The sequence below is a fragment of the Scaptodrosophila lebanonensis genome, unplaced genomic scaffold (assembly GCF_003285725.1).
Source record: "Scaptodrosophila lebanonensis strain 11010-0011.00,11010-0021.00 unplaced genomic scaffold, SlebRS2 tig00000110-arrow-arrow-pilon, whole genome shotgun sequence".
Lineage (NCBI taxonomy): Eukaryota > Metazoa > Arthropoda > Insecta > Diptera > Drosophilidae > Scaptodrosophila > Scaptodrosophila lebanonensis.
This window is the reverse complement of record NW_022060573.1, coordinates 2279355-2294047: the sequence shown is the minus strand read 5'-3', so window position 1 is coordinate 2294047 and position 14693 is coordinate 2279355. Positions and strand designations below refer to the sequence as shown.

General features: G+C 37.1%; 1 protein-coding gene across 2 annotated transcripts in view; it reads right to left on the bottom strand.

Annotated features, from left to right (window-relative positions):
* Positions 1 to 14693, bottom strand: part of LOC115628170 (tribbles) — a 71373-nt gene that overhangs the window by 14437 nt on the left and 42243 nt on the right. Inside the window, exon 1 of one of the 2 annotated variants that reach the window (XM_030524151.1) lies at positions 13314 to 14274. The exons of the other annotated variant lie outside the window; for it this stretch is intronic. Within the exon in view, the coding sequence (XP_030380011.1) occupies positions 13314 to 14101 (788 nt within the window). The 5' untranslated portion in view covers positions 14102 to 14274. Of the gene's footprint in view, positions 1 to 13313; positions 14275 to 14693 lie in introns of those variants that run through there. 2 annotated transcript variants of the gene reach the window in all.

Below are 14693 nucleotides of genomic sequence, written 5' to 3'. Positions count from 1 at the left end.
GTGTCGGAAAATGTTCATGATTATGTGTTCCAGATGCGAAAAATAGCATCACTTGGACAAGTTGAAGATCAGTCGGTTATAAATTATATAGTTGATGGCTTAGACGTGCGTGACGATCTAAAATTTTCGTTGTACAGTGCGCACACGTACAAAGAACTTCGAAGTCGGTATGAGCTTACTGAATTAGTGGCAAAGAGCAGTTCGTATAACAAACGTCGCGAAAACGTTGATAAAGTGGGAGACAAACAACAACAACAGCAGCATTCCTACAATTGCGGTTCAACAGAACATAAGCGGGCAGAATGTAAACGAGAAACAAAATGTTTTAAGTGTAACGGTGTCGGTCACATAGCGAAGCAGTGCGTCGCAAACAAACAAAGCGTTAACATTGTATTAAAGGAAAATCGCGTTAAAGAAATAAAAATCGGGAAAGCAGTTGTATCGTGTTTGATTGACACTGGCGCGGATGTTTCACTTATGCGAAAACAAAAGTATGAAAACATTTTCGGTGACCAAAAGTTGCAAAAGAATTTTACTAAACTGTTTGGCTTAGGCTATATTGCCACTGTCGTGTTGGGTGAATTCACAGAAACAGTTGAGGTCGATGGTTTTGTGACAAATCATACATTTCTTGTTGTACCAGATGCAAGTCTAAAAGTTGAAACAATTGTTGGCTATGACTTTTTACAGAAGTTTACTGTCACACTAAATTCCAATGGTTACACGTTCGTACAGGCGCAAACAAAAGCTGGTGATGAGCAGTCTGAGTTGAATGTTTTTAACGTGGTAAATCCAGCAAAAGAAATCGATTTAAATGTTGAATCCCAGTATGCCGAACCAGTCAAACAAATGATCGCCAATTACAAGCCGGTGGACAATGCAGTAGAATGCCCAATAAAAATTACCATCATACCGAATGTTCCAAGCATCGCTTTTCGCGAAAGTCCAAGCCGATTGTCTACAACAGAACGTGAATTTGTACGAAAACAGGTGGATGAATGGCTTCACCACAGTGGCATTATCAGAGAGTCGTCGTCAAACGTTGCAAGCAAGGTGGTGTTGGCCAAAAAGAAAGATAGGACCTACCGATTATGTGTGGACTATCGTAAGCTGAATACCCTCGTACTTAAGGATAGGTTTCCAGTACCAGTTGTCGAAGAAGTACTCGAGAAGATGCAAAATGCGAAATATTTTACTGTTATGGATTTGCGAAATGGCTTTTTTCATGTGCAGGTAGAGGAGCAAAGTCGAAAGTATACAGCGTTTGTTACCAAAGAAGGGTTGTATGAATTTAATAGGGCACCCTTTGGATTTTGCAACTCCCCAGCAGTATTCGTACGATACGTTAATTACATATTTCAAACATTGATTAACAAAGACATAATGGAGATGTATGTTGACGACATAGTTATTTTCGGAGATTCAGCTGGTCAATGTTTGGAAAATATGCGAACTGTACTGAAGCAGGCAGAAAAGTATGGGCTTGATATAAAATGGGCCAAGTGTCAGTTCTTAAAGAAGAAAATAAATTTTCTGAGTCATGAAGTAGAAAACGGACGTGTTTGGCCAGGTCAAGAAAAGGTAAAAGCTGTGAAGAATTTTCCTCTTCCCAAAAACATACGGGGAGTACAGGCCTTTCTTGGACTAATGGGGTATTTTCGAAAGTTCGTTAAAGATTATGCATTACTAGCCAGACCGTTGACACAATTGTTGAGAAAAGAAGCCGAATTCAAAATTGAAGGGTTAGATGTACAGGCGATAGAACAATTAAAGAATGCTTTGACGAATGAACCAGTATTGAAGATATTTATGCAGAATGCGGCAGCACAGTTACATGTTGATGCGTCAAAAGATGCGTTTGGTGCAACTCTTCTCCAGCAGCATGATGGCAAGTGGCATCCTATTCTGTACTGGAGTAAAACAAGATAGAACGCTACAGTCGAGCAAGCCCGACAGTAAAATAGCCTGTACTCTCCACAAAAAGGAAAAATAAAAAAAAAAAAAATTAAAAGAAATTAAATTATTAAAAAAAATGAATGAATGAATTAATTAAAATAATTAATTAAATTAAATTAGAATACATGTTTATGTTCAGTTTAAACAGCATACATTTACATCACGTACCTATGCGTGTTTATATGCGTGAATGTATGCAGCACAAAGTTGAACGAAAGCAGCAACAACAACAACAGCTGCGGGCACTTAGATAAAAAAGTTGTGGAATTTTTCGCGAATTGCATTGAGTGTATAACACATAACCGAATAACGGAGCTACGCATATTCTGCTTCGCATTGCGGGCAGATGTATGTATGTAATGATTTGTTCTTATTGATCTCAATAAATAATTAGATTTTATTATTTAAATATTCTGCTTATTGCATTCAAACTTCGATATTTTGATAGTATCGGTGGCTTCAACTATCGAAAGTTTTACTCTAGCAAATTGAGATGAGAATTGTCAGTGCTTTTTGACCGTGGCTCATCGCTGCACGGCATTGACACGAGTGCCGTGTTTCATATTCCGAGTTTGTGCGTGACCGTATTGACTCAATATGGCACGAAAAGACTCAAATGTGAATTTAAAATTAGGATATACCCTTATAATTATTCCCCTTTTTTGCACATAGTCTATCTTAAAACGTTGCGTTATCTCTATATATAAAACAGTTTGTCCTGACTAATTGGTGATCAACGCACAGCCCAAACGGTAAAAGATGAAATTTGGACTCAAGTATCCTTTCATAGTATAGTGTAGGAGCACACTAAGAAAGGCTTTTGGAAAATTCTAGCTCCAAAGGGGGGAAAACGAGCCTTAAAAAATATTAGTTATAGTGGTCATGTTCGTTTAACGAAATAGTTTGGCAAGAACAAAAATATAACGGACTACTGAACAATTTTTTGTCAAGAACAAAAAATGTTCATTTAAATACCTTAAATGCCTTCCTACTGGTAAGGTGAAAACATATGGATAGGTTATGCAAACACAAAATAAATACAATTGGAAACATTATATTGAGCCGGGTTAAGACGGGCAATACCTGCTAGTCTATAAATAAAACAGTTTGTCCTGACTGACTGACTGATTGGCAATCAACCCACAGCCCAAACGGTAAGAGCTAGGAAGCTGAAATTTGGATAAAAGTTGTCTTTGATAGTGCAGGTGAGCACTAAGGAAAATTCGAAAGCCAAAGGGGGAAAACGGGCTCCAAACATTGTATGAAAAATCTGAATTTTTCCACCAATCAACTGCATTGTTTTTAATAATCTATAAAATAATGCAAAAACAAGATAGAACGCTACAGTCGAGCAAGCCCGACAGTAAAATAGCCTGTACTCTCCACAAAAAAGAAAAATTATATATTATGGGTATATCGACTCGGCTTGTCACCCTGATCAAGAATATATATACTTTGTGGGGTCTGCCACGCCTCCTTCTGTGTGTTACATACATGCGTACAAAACTAGTATAGCCTTTCACCCTTTGGGTCACAGTCACAAATCTGCATTCATAGAGTCCAGACGTGCCTAAACCTTACGCGCTTGACTGCATCAGTCTTCGTTCGTTTCTAAAAGCAAAACCGACAACTAACTACCAAAAACAATTCTATACGTGAAACAGTTACAGTGCAAACAATTCAATTCGGCTTACAACAACAACAGCTTTAGCTGCAATCTCGCCTCCCAAATCTATTTATAGATTAGCGTCTACGAAGAGCATGGCATCGAGCATGGCCCGATCGCATCGTTGACCCTGTGAAACGTCTAGCAATTAAACTCGACAAAACCATTATGCTGTCCAGGCAAGCAGCTGGACCTAAGTTTCTTATTATGAAAAGAACCGACGATAATAATACACTAACTGACGTCTCACCTTTTCTAATTAAAAAAGTTATTGACAACGTGTGTGGAGGTGAAATCAGTGAATGCAAAAAAACTGCGTAACGGCACAATCTTGCTAAAAACCAAAACCTTAATGCAAGCAGCAAAACTTATCCAATTAACCGCCCTCACCAACTTTATTAATGTCAACGTGTCCGAACACCAATCGCTAAACTCCACCAACGGTGTTATTTACTGCAACGATTTGCGTGACATTCACTGAGCTTAAAAACCAAAATGTCATCGTATAAAAAAATCCTAAAAAAAGAAAACAACTCCTTTAAAGAAACCGGCCATATCATCCTCACATTCGGCTTATTAGAACTCCCTTCTAATATTAACATTGGCTACCAAAAAGTCTCAATCCGCCCATACATTCCCCAACCGCTCAGATGCAAAAATTGTGGCCGCTTCGGCCACCCAACACCCAACTGTAGAAGCACAAAACTCTGCCTCGATTGCAGCAATGCTGCCCACATCGACCTTGGTGAAACATGCCTCAACCTGAAATGCTGCATCAACTGTAAGGAAAGCAACATAAACAACTACCACCACAGCCCCTTCGATCGCAACTGCCCTATTTTTATAAAACAAAAGGAACTGCAGGCCATCAAAACGTTAGAAAAAAATGACATGAAAAACGCCCAAAAAATATACAATGAGCGTTATCACTTCACCAACCCATCCACATCACTTTCTAGACACACTATACACATTACCACTTGTCACAACTCTCGCCAGCCAGTATCATACGCCGACACCGTCACTGCATCAACCGACATTGCCTCCACTGCGACATCATCGCCCCCATCACACCCAACGCCCTCATCAACGCCCTCGCTGGAGTCCAAAATTTTATCAGCCACTAAAATCAAAATAGCTACAGCACCCTCCGCAACTAGCAATATTTTAAATAAAAAATCTTTTAAGCCATCCCTTAATTCTAATACTTTAACAAGTAAAACAGCTAAAGTCTATGTTTACAATAATTATAGAAAATAAAAAAACTTAAGAAATTTTACCTTTCTCGGTATTCGAACTCACGTAAATGGTGTATAATTTCACATTTACATAGCAATTGCGTCTGTGTGAGTGTATATATGCCTATTCGCATCTATTCGTGTCTGTGTAAACATGTGTGCAGTCAACCAAAGCACCAACATCAACAGCCGCGGGCAGCGCTTGAGCAGCGCTGCAGCAGCAAATATATTTATGGCTATAACTTCTTGTTTGTCTATCATAGTGAAACTTGGCATACGGACACATAATAACTAACTGGGGGCATTTGCAAAATTTTAGTTCGAAATTCCAAGAATTACGGGAGTTAGAGAAAATCGCAATTTGCGGGGGAGAGGGGGGAGGGAGGGAAATTCCAAAATATACATTTTCTGCGTATTCACACAAGGCATCTTGGACTAAAATAGGTTTTATAGTCTCCGAGATATAGGCGATTATACGAATGGAAAATCGGGAAAACCCCCATAGGGGGGAAGTGGGGGGGGAAATCAAAAAAAATAAAACAAACTCGTATAGAATACACACATAAGGCATCTTTGTGCAAAATTTGGTGTCTCTATCTCTTATAGTCTCTGAGATCCAGGTGTTCATACGGACGGACAGACGGACAGACAGGGCTAGATCGACTCGTCTCGTCATGCTGATCAAGAATATATATACTTTGTGGGGTCTGCCACGCCTCCTTCTGCCTGTTACATTTTTCAGCTCCCGCAAACCTAATATACTTCTGTACATTTCATGTACAGAGTATAAAAAGCCAAAACTACTTCCACTTCTAACGCCTCAAACTCCAGCCCTGTATACCCTCCCTCTGATGACGACATCTTGATGTCTCCTTAAAGCTTTACTTTTGATAATATTTATAAGTAATATAATTTGTTTTATACCCAATCGTGAAATATGTTAAAAGTACTACAATGGAATTGTAATGGCTACTTTAACAACTATGAACACTTACAGATTCATCCCAAGCGTCATCGGGAGGAGTTGCGCTGCTCATTCACAACTCCATCCAATATACTAAACTACCTATTCCAAATGACTTTGATACTGTCGGAATTCAAATTTCTTCTAAATTAAAATTCAATATTATGTGCTCCTACATCCCACCAAACAAATCGTTTTCCCTTGTTCAACTTCATAACGTTTTCCATAACCTATCTTTTCCCTCTTTGATTACCGGAGACTTCAACAGTTGGCATCCTTTGTGGGGATCTAGTAATAAAAAAGGCAACATCATATTTAAATTTCTTAGTGTTTCCCCGTTAATATTACTTAATAATGGATCCCCCACCCACTTTAGCACACACAACACATTCACTCACATAGACCTCACATTCTCGACCCCATCACTAGCAATTCACTCCTCATGAAATATCGAATCTGATACTTACGGTAGCGACCACTTCCCCATCTTAATCACTCTATTCAACAACAACGATCCTCAATAATAACACCAAAATTTGTCACTGACAAAGCCAACTGGAAGAAATTTGAAGAAGCGTCATACAACTTTCACATAGTCCGTCCTACAAGCAATAACATTAACAAAGTCAGCCAACATTAATAAAATTATCAGAGAAAGCGCCAACATCTCCATTCCTCAATCCTTTTTCAACCCCAAAAAAAAAAAACACAACATTAACTCTCAAAACATTCTGAATTACAGGAAAGCAAACGCACTTCTAAAGCGTGAGATCAAATTACCGAAACGTATATCAATTAACTCCTTTACGGGTAAAATCAACCCACATCCACAACTAAAATATGGCATAACATCAGAACCTTCTGCGGTCTTAAGCCACGTCATAAAATCCACTGCTTGACAGATATAAGTTCCCAGTTCTCAATAACCGATGATCCCTTGATAGCCAAGAAACTATGTTCCCATTGGTCTAACGCTTCTAACGACTCGAACTTCTCCGACTGCTTCCGCTTCCACAAACGTAGTCTTAACTTAAACACTCACCACTACTCTCTTACTACGTCATCAGAAAAGCTTGAAATTACCATTACCCTTATCGAACTTAATTTGGCACCTTCCAAATTAAAAGGGCAATCGGCAGGCTTAGATCGAATCTCTTACCCAATGTTAAAAAACCTACATCCGTCAGTTAAATCTCGTCTGCTTAGCCACTTCAACTGCATATTTAATACATACATTCCCCAAAACTACAAATTAAGCAAAATAGTCCCATTAAATAAACCAAATTGTGACAAAACAAGCCTTAATTCCTACCGCCCCATCCCGTTAAATTCTTGCTGCGCCAAAACCTTTGACAAAATCATAGCCAATCGACTATGGTGGTTTGTTTCTAATAACAAATCAATAGATAGTCGACAAACGGGATTTAGGAAAGGGAAATCAATATCAGATAGCCTACTAGCCTTAGACTACTTGATATCATCATCCCTTTCAACTAAAAACCACATCTCTATAATTTCACTGGATTTCACGAAAGAATTCGATAAAGTTGGGCTACATTCAATAATCGATGAACTTCAGTCCTGGAATATCGGTCCGAAAATATTAAACTATATCGTAAGCTTCATGTCTTCCAGGAAAATAGTGGTATATGCCAATAACCAGTTTTCCTCGCCTAAGCCTCTGCACAATGGCATTCCTCAAGGCTCACCCCTTTCTGTCATACTCTTTCTTATTGCCTATAATAAATTAAATAGAACAATAAAACAACAAAATATTCTTGATCAGGGTGACAAGCCGAGTCGATATAGCCATGTCCGTCCGTCCGTCTGTATGAGCGCAAGGATCTCAGAAGGTACAAGAGCTAGAATAACCAAACTCGGTATCCAGATTCCCATAAGCCCTAGGCAGGTCAAGTTTATTTTTATATTCTGATACACCCCCCCCCCCCCCACCTGTCCACCACAATTCGTGTTTTTTCTATAACTCCCGTAATTCTTGGAATCACGAAAATTAGGTAGCTACATCCCGTTAGTGATTATGTGTCCGTATGCCAGTTTCATCATGATAGGTCAATTCTGAAGAAAGTTATAGCCATAAATAAAATCGCTGCCCATGCTCTGCCCGCAGCTGTTATTGTTGTTGCTTATATATACAAGTATATAAACAAGCATAGACAAGTGATGTAAATGTAAAACTGTACATAAAGATGTCTTCTATGTATGTATTAAATAAATTTTCTTAATTAATTTAATAAATTAATTAAATTTTTTAAATTAATTTAATTTTTTTTAATATATTTTTATACTCAGTACATGAAATGTACAAGATATTATGATAGACCGATTTAACAAGAAGTTATAGCCATAAATATATTTGCTGATGCAGCGCTGCTGCAGCGCTGCTCAAGCGCTGCCCGCGGCTGTTGTTGATGTTGCTGTTTGGTTGACTGCGAAAATGCTTACACAGAAACGAATAGATGCGCATAGGCATACATACACTCACACAGACGCAATTGCTATGTAAATGTGCAATTATACACCCTTTACGTGAGTTCGAATACCGAGAGAGGTAAAATCGATCAAATTTTTTTTTTTATTTTCTTAATTTTTATATTTTCTATAATTATTGTAAACATATGTACAGAGTATTTCAAAGTCGGGACACCCGACTTTAGCTTTTTTACTTGTTTTTTTTATTTTCTTAATTTTTTTTATACTCTGTACATGAAATGTACAAGAGTATATTAGTTTTGCGGGAGCTGAAAAATGTAACAGGCAGAAGGAGGCGTGGCAGACCCCACAAAGTATATATATTCTTGATCAGCGTGACAAGACGAGTCGATCTAGCCCTGTCTGTCTGTCTGTCTGTCCGTCCGTATGAACACCTGGATCTCAGAGACTATAAGAGATAGAGACACCAAATTTTGCACAAAGATGCGTTATGTGTGTATTCTATACGAGTTTGTTTTATTTTTTTGATCCCCCCCCCCCACTTCCCCCCTATGGGGGTTTTCCCGATTTTCCATTCGTATAATCGCTTATATCTCGGAGACTATAAGACCTAGGCACACCAAATTTTAGTTCAAGATGCCTTATGTGAATACGCAGAAAATGTTTATTTTGGAATTTCCCTCCCTCCCCCCTCTACCCCGCAAATCGTAACTCCCGTAATTCTTAGAATTTCGAACTAAAATTTTGCAAATACCCCCAGTTTGTTATTATGTGTCCGTATGCCAAATTTCATTATGATAGACCGATTTAACAAGAAGTTATAGCCATAAATATATTTGCTGCTGCAGCGCTGCTCAAGCGCTGCCCGCGGCTGTTGTTGATGTTGCTGGTTGGTTGACTGCGAAAATGCTTACACAGATACGAATAGATGCGCATAGGCATACATACACTCACACAGACGCAATTGCTATGTAAATGTGCAATTATACACCCTTTACGTGAGTTCGAATACCGAGAGAGGTAAAATCGATCATTGAATTTTTTTTTATTTTCTTAATTTTTTTTATTTTCTATAAATATTGTAAACATATGTACAGAGTATTTCAAAGTCGGGATACCCGACTTTAGCTTTTTTACTTGTTTATTTTCTATAATTATTGTAAACATATGTACAGAGTATTTCAAAGTCGGGACTCCCGACTTTAGCTTTTTTACTTGTTTTTTCCTCATTTTTTGCTCGCAGTTTATGATGTTCTCATAACCCAAACGGCAGTTTTTGTTGTAGATGTTGTTGTAGGACTCCCAAACTAAAATTTCGTGCCCACCGCTGATCTAAATTCATCTACAATGGTTTTAAACTAACAATCACCATTTAAAATATGGTTATAGCCTATAATCGCAGTTTCTCATTTGAAAACGGCAGCGGTGTGACCAAACTACTAAGCAGGGACTGTAATAATTATAAGTGTTATTGAAAAAACAAGATAGAACGCTACAGAGCAAGCCCGACAGTAAAATAGCCTGTACTCTCCATATATTTTAATATATTATATAATATTTAAAAAAAAATTTAATTAATTTATTAAATTAATTAAGAACATTTATTTAATACATACATAGAAGACATCTTTATGTACAGTTTTACATTTACATCACTTGTCTATGCTTGTTTATATACTTGTATATATAAGCAACAACAATAACAGCTGCGGGCAGAGCATGGGCAGCGATTTTATTTATGGCTATAACTTTCTTCAGAATTGACCTATCATGATGAAACTGGCATACGGGCACATAAGCACTAACTGGACGTAACTACTAAAACTGATTTCAAAATTCCAAGAATTACGGGAGTTATACAAAAAAACACGAATTTCGGGGGAGTGGGGTGTATCAGAATATAAAAATAAACTTGACCTGCCTAGGGCTTAGGGGAACCTGGATACCAAGTTCGGTAGTTCTAGCTCTTGTACCTTCTGAGATCCTTGCGCTCATACAGACGGACATAGCTATATCGACTTGTCTTGTCATCCTGATCAATAATATATATACTTTGTGGGGTCTGCCACGCCTCCTTCTGTGTGTTACATACATTCGCACAAAACTAATATAGCCTTTTACCTTTTGGGTGCAGGGTATAAAAATGTGGATCTATTTTACCTCTCTCGGTATTCGAACTCACGTACAGGGTGTATAATTGCACATATACAAAGCAATTGCGTCTATGTAAGTGTATGCATATCTGTGTGCGTCTATTCGTGTCTGTGTGAGCATGTTTGCAGTCAACCAAACAGCAACATCAACAATAGCTGCTGCGGGCAGCGCTTGAGAACAAATATATTTGTGGCTATAACTTCTTCTTAAATCAGTCTATCATAATGAATACGGACACATAATGACTCACTGGGGGTATTTCCCAAATTTGAGTTCGAAATTCCAAGAATTATTTTCAGCGTATTCACATAAGGCATCTTTGACTAAATCTTGGTGTTCCTAGGTCTTATAGTCTCCGAGATATAGGCGATTATACGAATGGAAAATCGGGAAAACCCCCATAGGGGGGATGTGGGGGAAAATCAAAAAATAAAACAAGCTCGTATAGCGTACACACATAAGGCATCTTTGTGCAAAATTTGGTGTCTCGATCTCTTATAGTCTCTGAGATCCAGGAGTTCATACGGACGGACAGACAGGGCTAGATCGACTCGTCTTGTCACGCTGATCAAGAATATATATACTTTGTGGGGTCTGCCACGCCTCCTTCTGCCTGTTACATTTTTCAGCTCCCGCAAACCTAATATACTCTTGTACATTTCATGTACAGAGTATAATTACAAATCGATCGACACCATGATTAATATTGAAGACATTTAAATTCACTAAGCCGTTCTGAACTTCCGCCACATGAATTGACGGTAAAATTCGGAATTGCAATCATGCTTTCATGAAACCATGCTTTATAAATAAAAGCCTTCCAAGCATGTGCAATGGGACGAGGCTGCTTATTAAGGAATTGCAGGTCAATTTAAGTGTAGCAACTATTATCAACGGCCCAGCAACTGGTCAACTCATATAACGAGGATACCGATGATCCCATTTGATCATTTATATGGCTTCAATTTCCGGTAATTCCAAGGCCAAGCCTTCGAATTATTAGGCATCGACATACGAAAGCAATGTTTTACTGTATGTTGAGCTATCACGGCTCGGAGCTCCTGAATTTATTTTGCTACCACAAAATAAAACACCAAATATCTTTTACAGAGAGCCTCTGACCTAATAAAGAATAACAATAAAATCTACAAATGAACAAAAAATCATTAAAATAATAATATCCAAAATAAATTTTACTCCTTCTTAGTAACTCATAGCAAAAAGAAGGGTGTATGTGTGTGTCTTATAAAATGTATAATTTATAAAATTTTTGTAAAAATACCCGTGCGAAGCAGGACGCTAGTATGTTATAAAAAGACATAAGATTTGTAGCACATTAACCGTCAAAAGCACTCTAATCGCTGCTTCCACATAAGTATACTCCTAATTCGGTTTTTACACGGTCTTTTTTAACACGGTTTGAACATTAAAAAATGTATACATATATGGTTACACGACTTTAGCACTATTCAACTATGATCAATGTCTTTTTTTAAATGGTTTTTCTTAACACGTTTTTTTAGGAACCAATCTACCATGTAAAAACAGAATAATACCAAAATCAAATGTACCGAAACAACTAAAGAAGAGAGACATGCACACACTTATGCACTTATACTTCTTTCCATGAGGTACCTAGATTACATTTCACAATTATTAAATTTCAACTGCCAATTACGGTAGGATACAAAATAGCTCGATTGTTTTTATTAATCGCAGCCTTTTGTCTCCCACATATCAAAATCGTATAACAACGCAAAAACACAGCAAAGTGCTGAACAGCACAACAAACAAAATGAACACCAAACAATACAATAAACATGGTAGTGTTTCACAATAAGTTAACCACATAGATACATACATACATGGAATAAAAAAGTTGTAGACCTCGAACTGACCCTGAGCACAAATAAGCAACGTAACTTGTTTTACAATCAATCCAACTGGAATATCAGACTAAGGCCAAATGTTGTCGATCAGATTTGTCAGCGTTAAAGAAGCTTAGCACGTGTTAATATAAGACTTATAATAATAATAACAAAAATGAATTGAAAGTTTGAAAAAAATGGTATGCACTCTTGAAAGTTGTGTGTGGGTATACTTTAAAAATAAGCATGCAGCTGCATATCATGTGGTATTCATTAATCTACTATTCGTTAAATCTTATTTTATTAGAATATTTGCTTTTAACTATTACACGCGCAATATATGTATGTACATACATACCAATGTATATTACACAGTTACGAGAACTATACAAACTTTTTTTATAGTTAAGTGTAATACTATAATTTATATAGTTTCTCCCAAATATCTTTTAAATGACAAAACAAAATTGTATGTCTACATGTCTAAATGTATGTGTATGTAAGTACATACGTATAAGTACATACATACATATTCGACCTTGCCTGCATATTGTTCTGAGACAAACTTGTAGCGTGATGTAAGCAACGAAACGCAAACAATTATAAATATGCATTTAGCAAAAACACAATGGCCTTAGACGAATAACTTATAGTTTTACATTTTATATGAAGATATATTTAAAAGTATCTTGCATTATTGTCATTGATGATTGTGTAATTTTTCAAATGTTACTCGCAATAGTCAGTATCGACGTACGCTAATTAAATCTTCCAGCACAATAAGATCAACAATTGTGGAAAACAACAATTATACATATGCGTTGACCATAACCAGTTAGTATCGAATTGCAAAACTATGCAACCACCATAAAGGCAATGCAGATATACTATACATATCTGTGTATAGTATGTAAGTACGAACGTAAGTATATGTATATACATTTGGCTATGTACTTGGTGCATGTATTATAAGTATAAAATATTCCCAATTAATATTTTTTGTAGTTGATACTTGCCTCGCTTCATCAATGAAGTAAAAACGCTTTAGCTTAAGATCGCGAATAATTATACCATAACGGTGACAAATTTGGACCGTCTGGCATATTTGATGAAATAAAGACCGCGCTTCGGCCTCACATAGTCGCTTTTGATGACGAATATATGTATGCAAGTTATCATAAGCTCCTGCAGTGCTACCCACGGAGTCGCAGTGTGCGTGCAGTGGTTTTATAATAATATAGGTGCGATCTTTCGACAAGGGGACTAGATCGTGCACCCCCCGTATCAGTTTGTGGCCGTGTATGGTACTGAGATACAGTTCATCATCCTGTTGTAAGTTGAAGTACGCCCGTTGTACTTTGTGCAGAGGCTCGTTAATAATCTTACAGAGAAAGTGTTCTCCGCTGAAAACATCAGACACTGTCAGATTTGATGAGGTGAGATCAATGAGGTGGCGATAAGAGGCTGGAGTTTTAGCAGCTGATTCCGCTGAGATATGACTAGATTGAGCGCTGACCAAATACCGATCTTTTAGCAGATGTACTGACTGTACATTTATGTGCGTCTGTTCAGAAATAATAAATGACTGTGTATCCCAAGCGCCACCTGTTGTACGTAGTTTGTCGCGAACGGCATGAAGGAAGTTCCTTTTGGACATCAAAATTGACCGTGAAGGAGATACGATTGTAATTGGTTCAGATTCCGCCCCAGGATTATGTTCGGCATTACTACTAATAGATCTGTTATGTTCAACAGTGTTGTTTCTAGTTGAATAAACTGACACCTTTTGCGCACTGTTATTCATGATGTTTCTTTTATATTTTGGGAAGACAGTTTTACACAATATCACAGCTTGCGAGATGCATAAATATTTCAAAAGAACTCTTATTCACAATGGACACAACTTTGTGCTTTTATTTCACAATGCGTAAATTTCTTACGAAATCTATACAATTCCAATTATGACCACCACGCGGTAAACTCCTCACTTTCTAAGCAGCCTGCCTACACTGACATGTAGTGCTGGGCGAAACATCCATGTAAAATCGATACATCGATGTTTTGTCATTTTTTTCAAACATCGATGTTTTATTTCCGATTTTCAATGTTTTTTACTACTTGAAAAAAAAAAATCGCGAGAAAAGCTAAGTAAAAGGAAAAGGTAAGTAAAAGCTATAATTTGCATTTTTGAATAAAACCCCTAATATAATACAGAGAAGAAAGGAATGCTAAAGTCGAGCAGGCTCAACTCTTAAATACCCTGTACCACCCCACAAAAAAGTAATTAAATTAATTAATTAATTTAATTAAATTACTTTAATTAATTAACTAAATAAATTTAATTAATTAACTAAATTAAATATAAAATAATCCATGCATGCATACATATACATTTA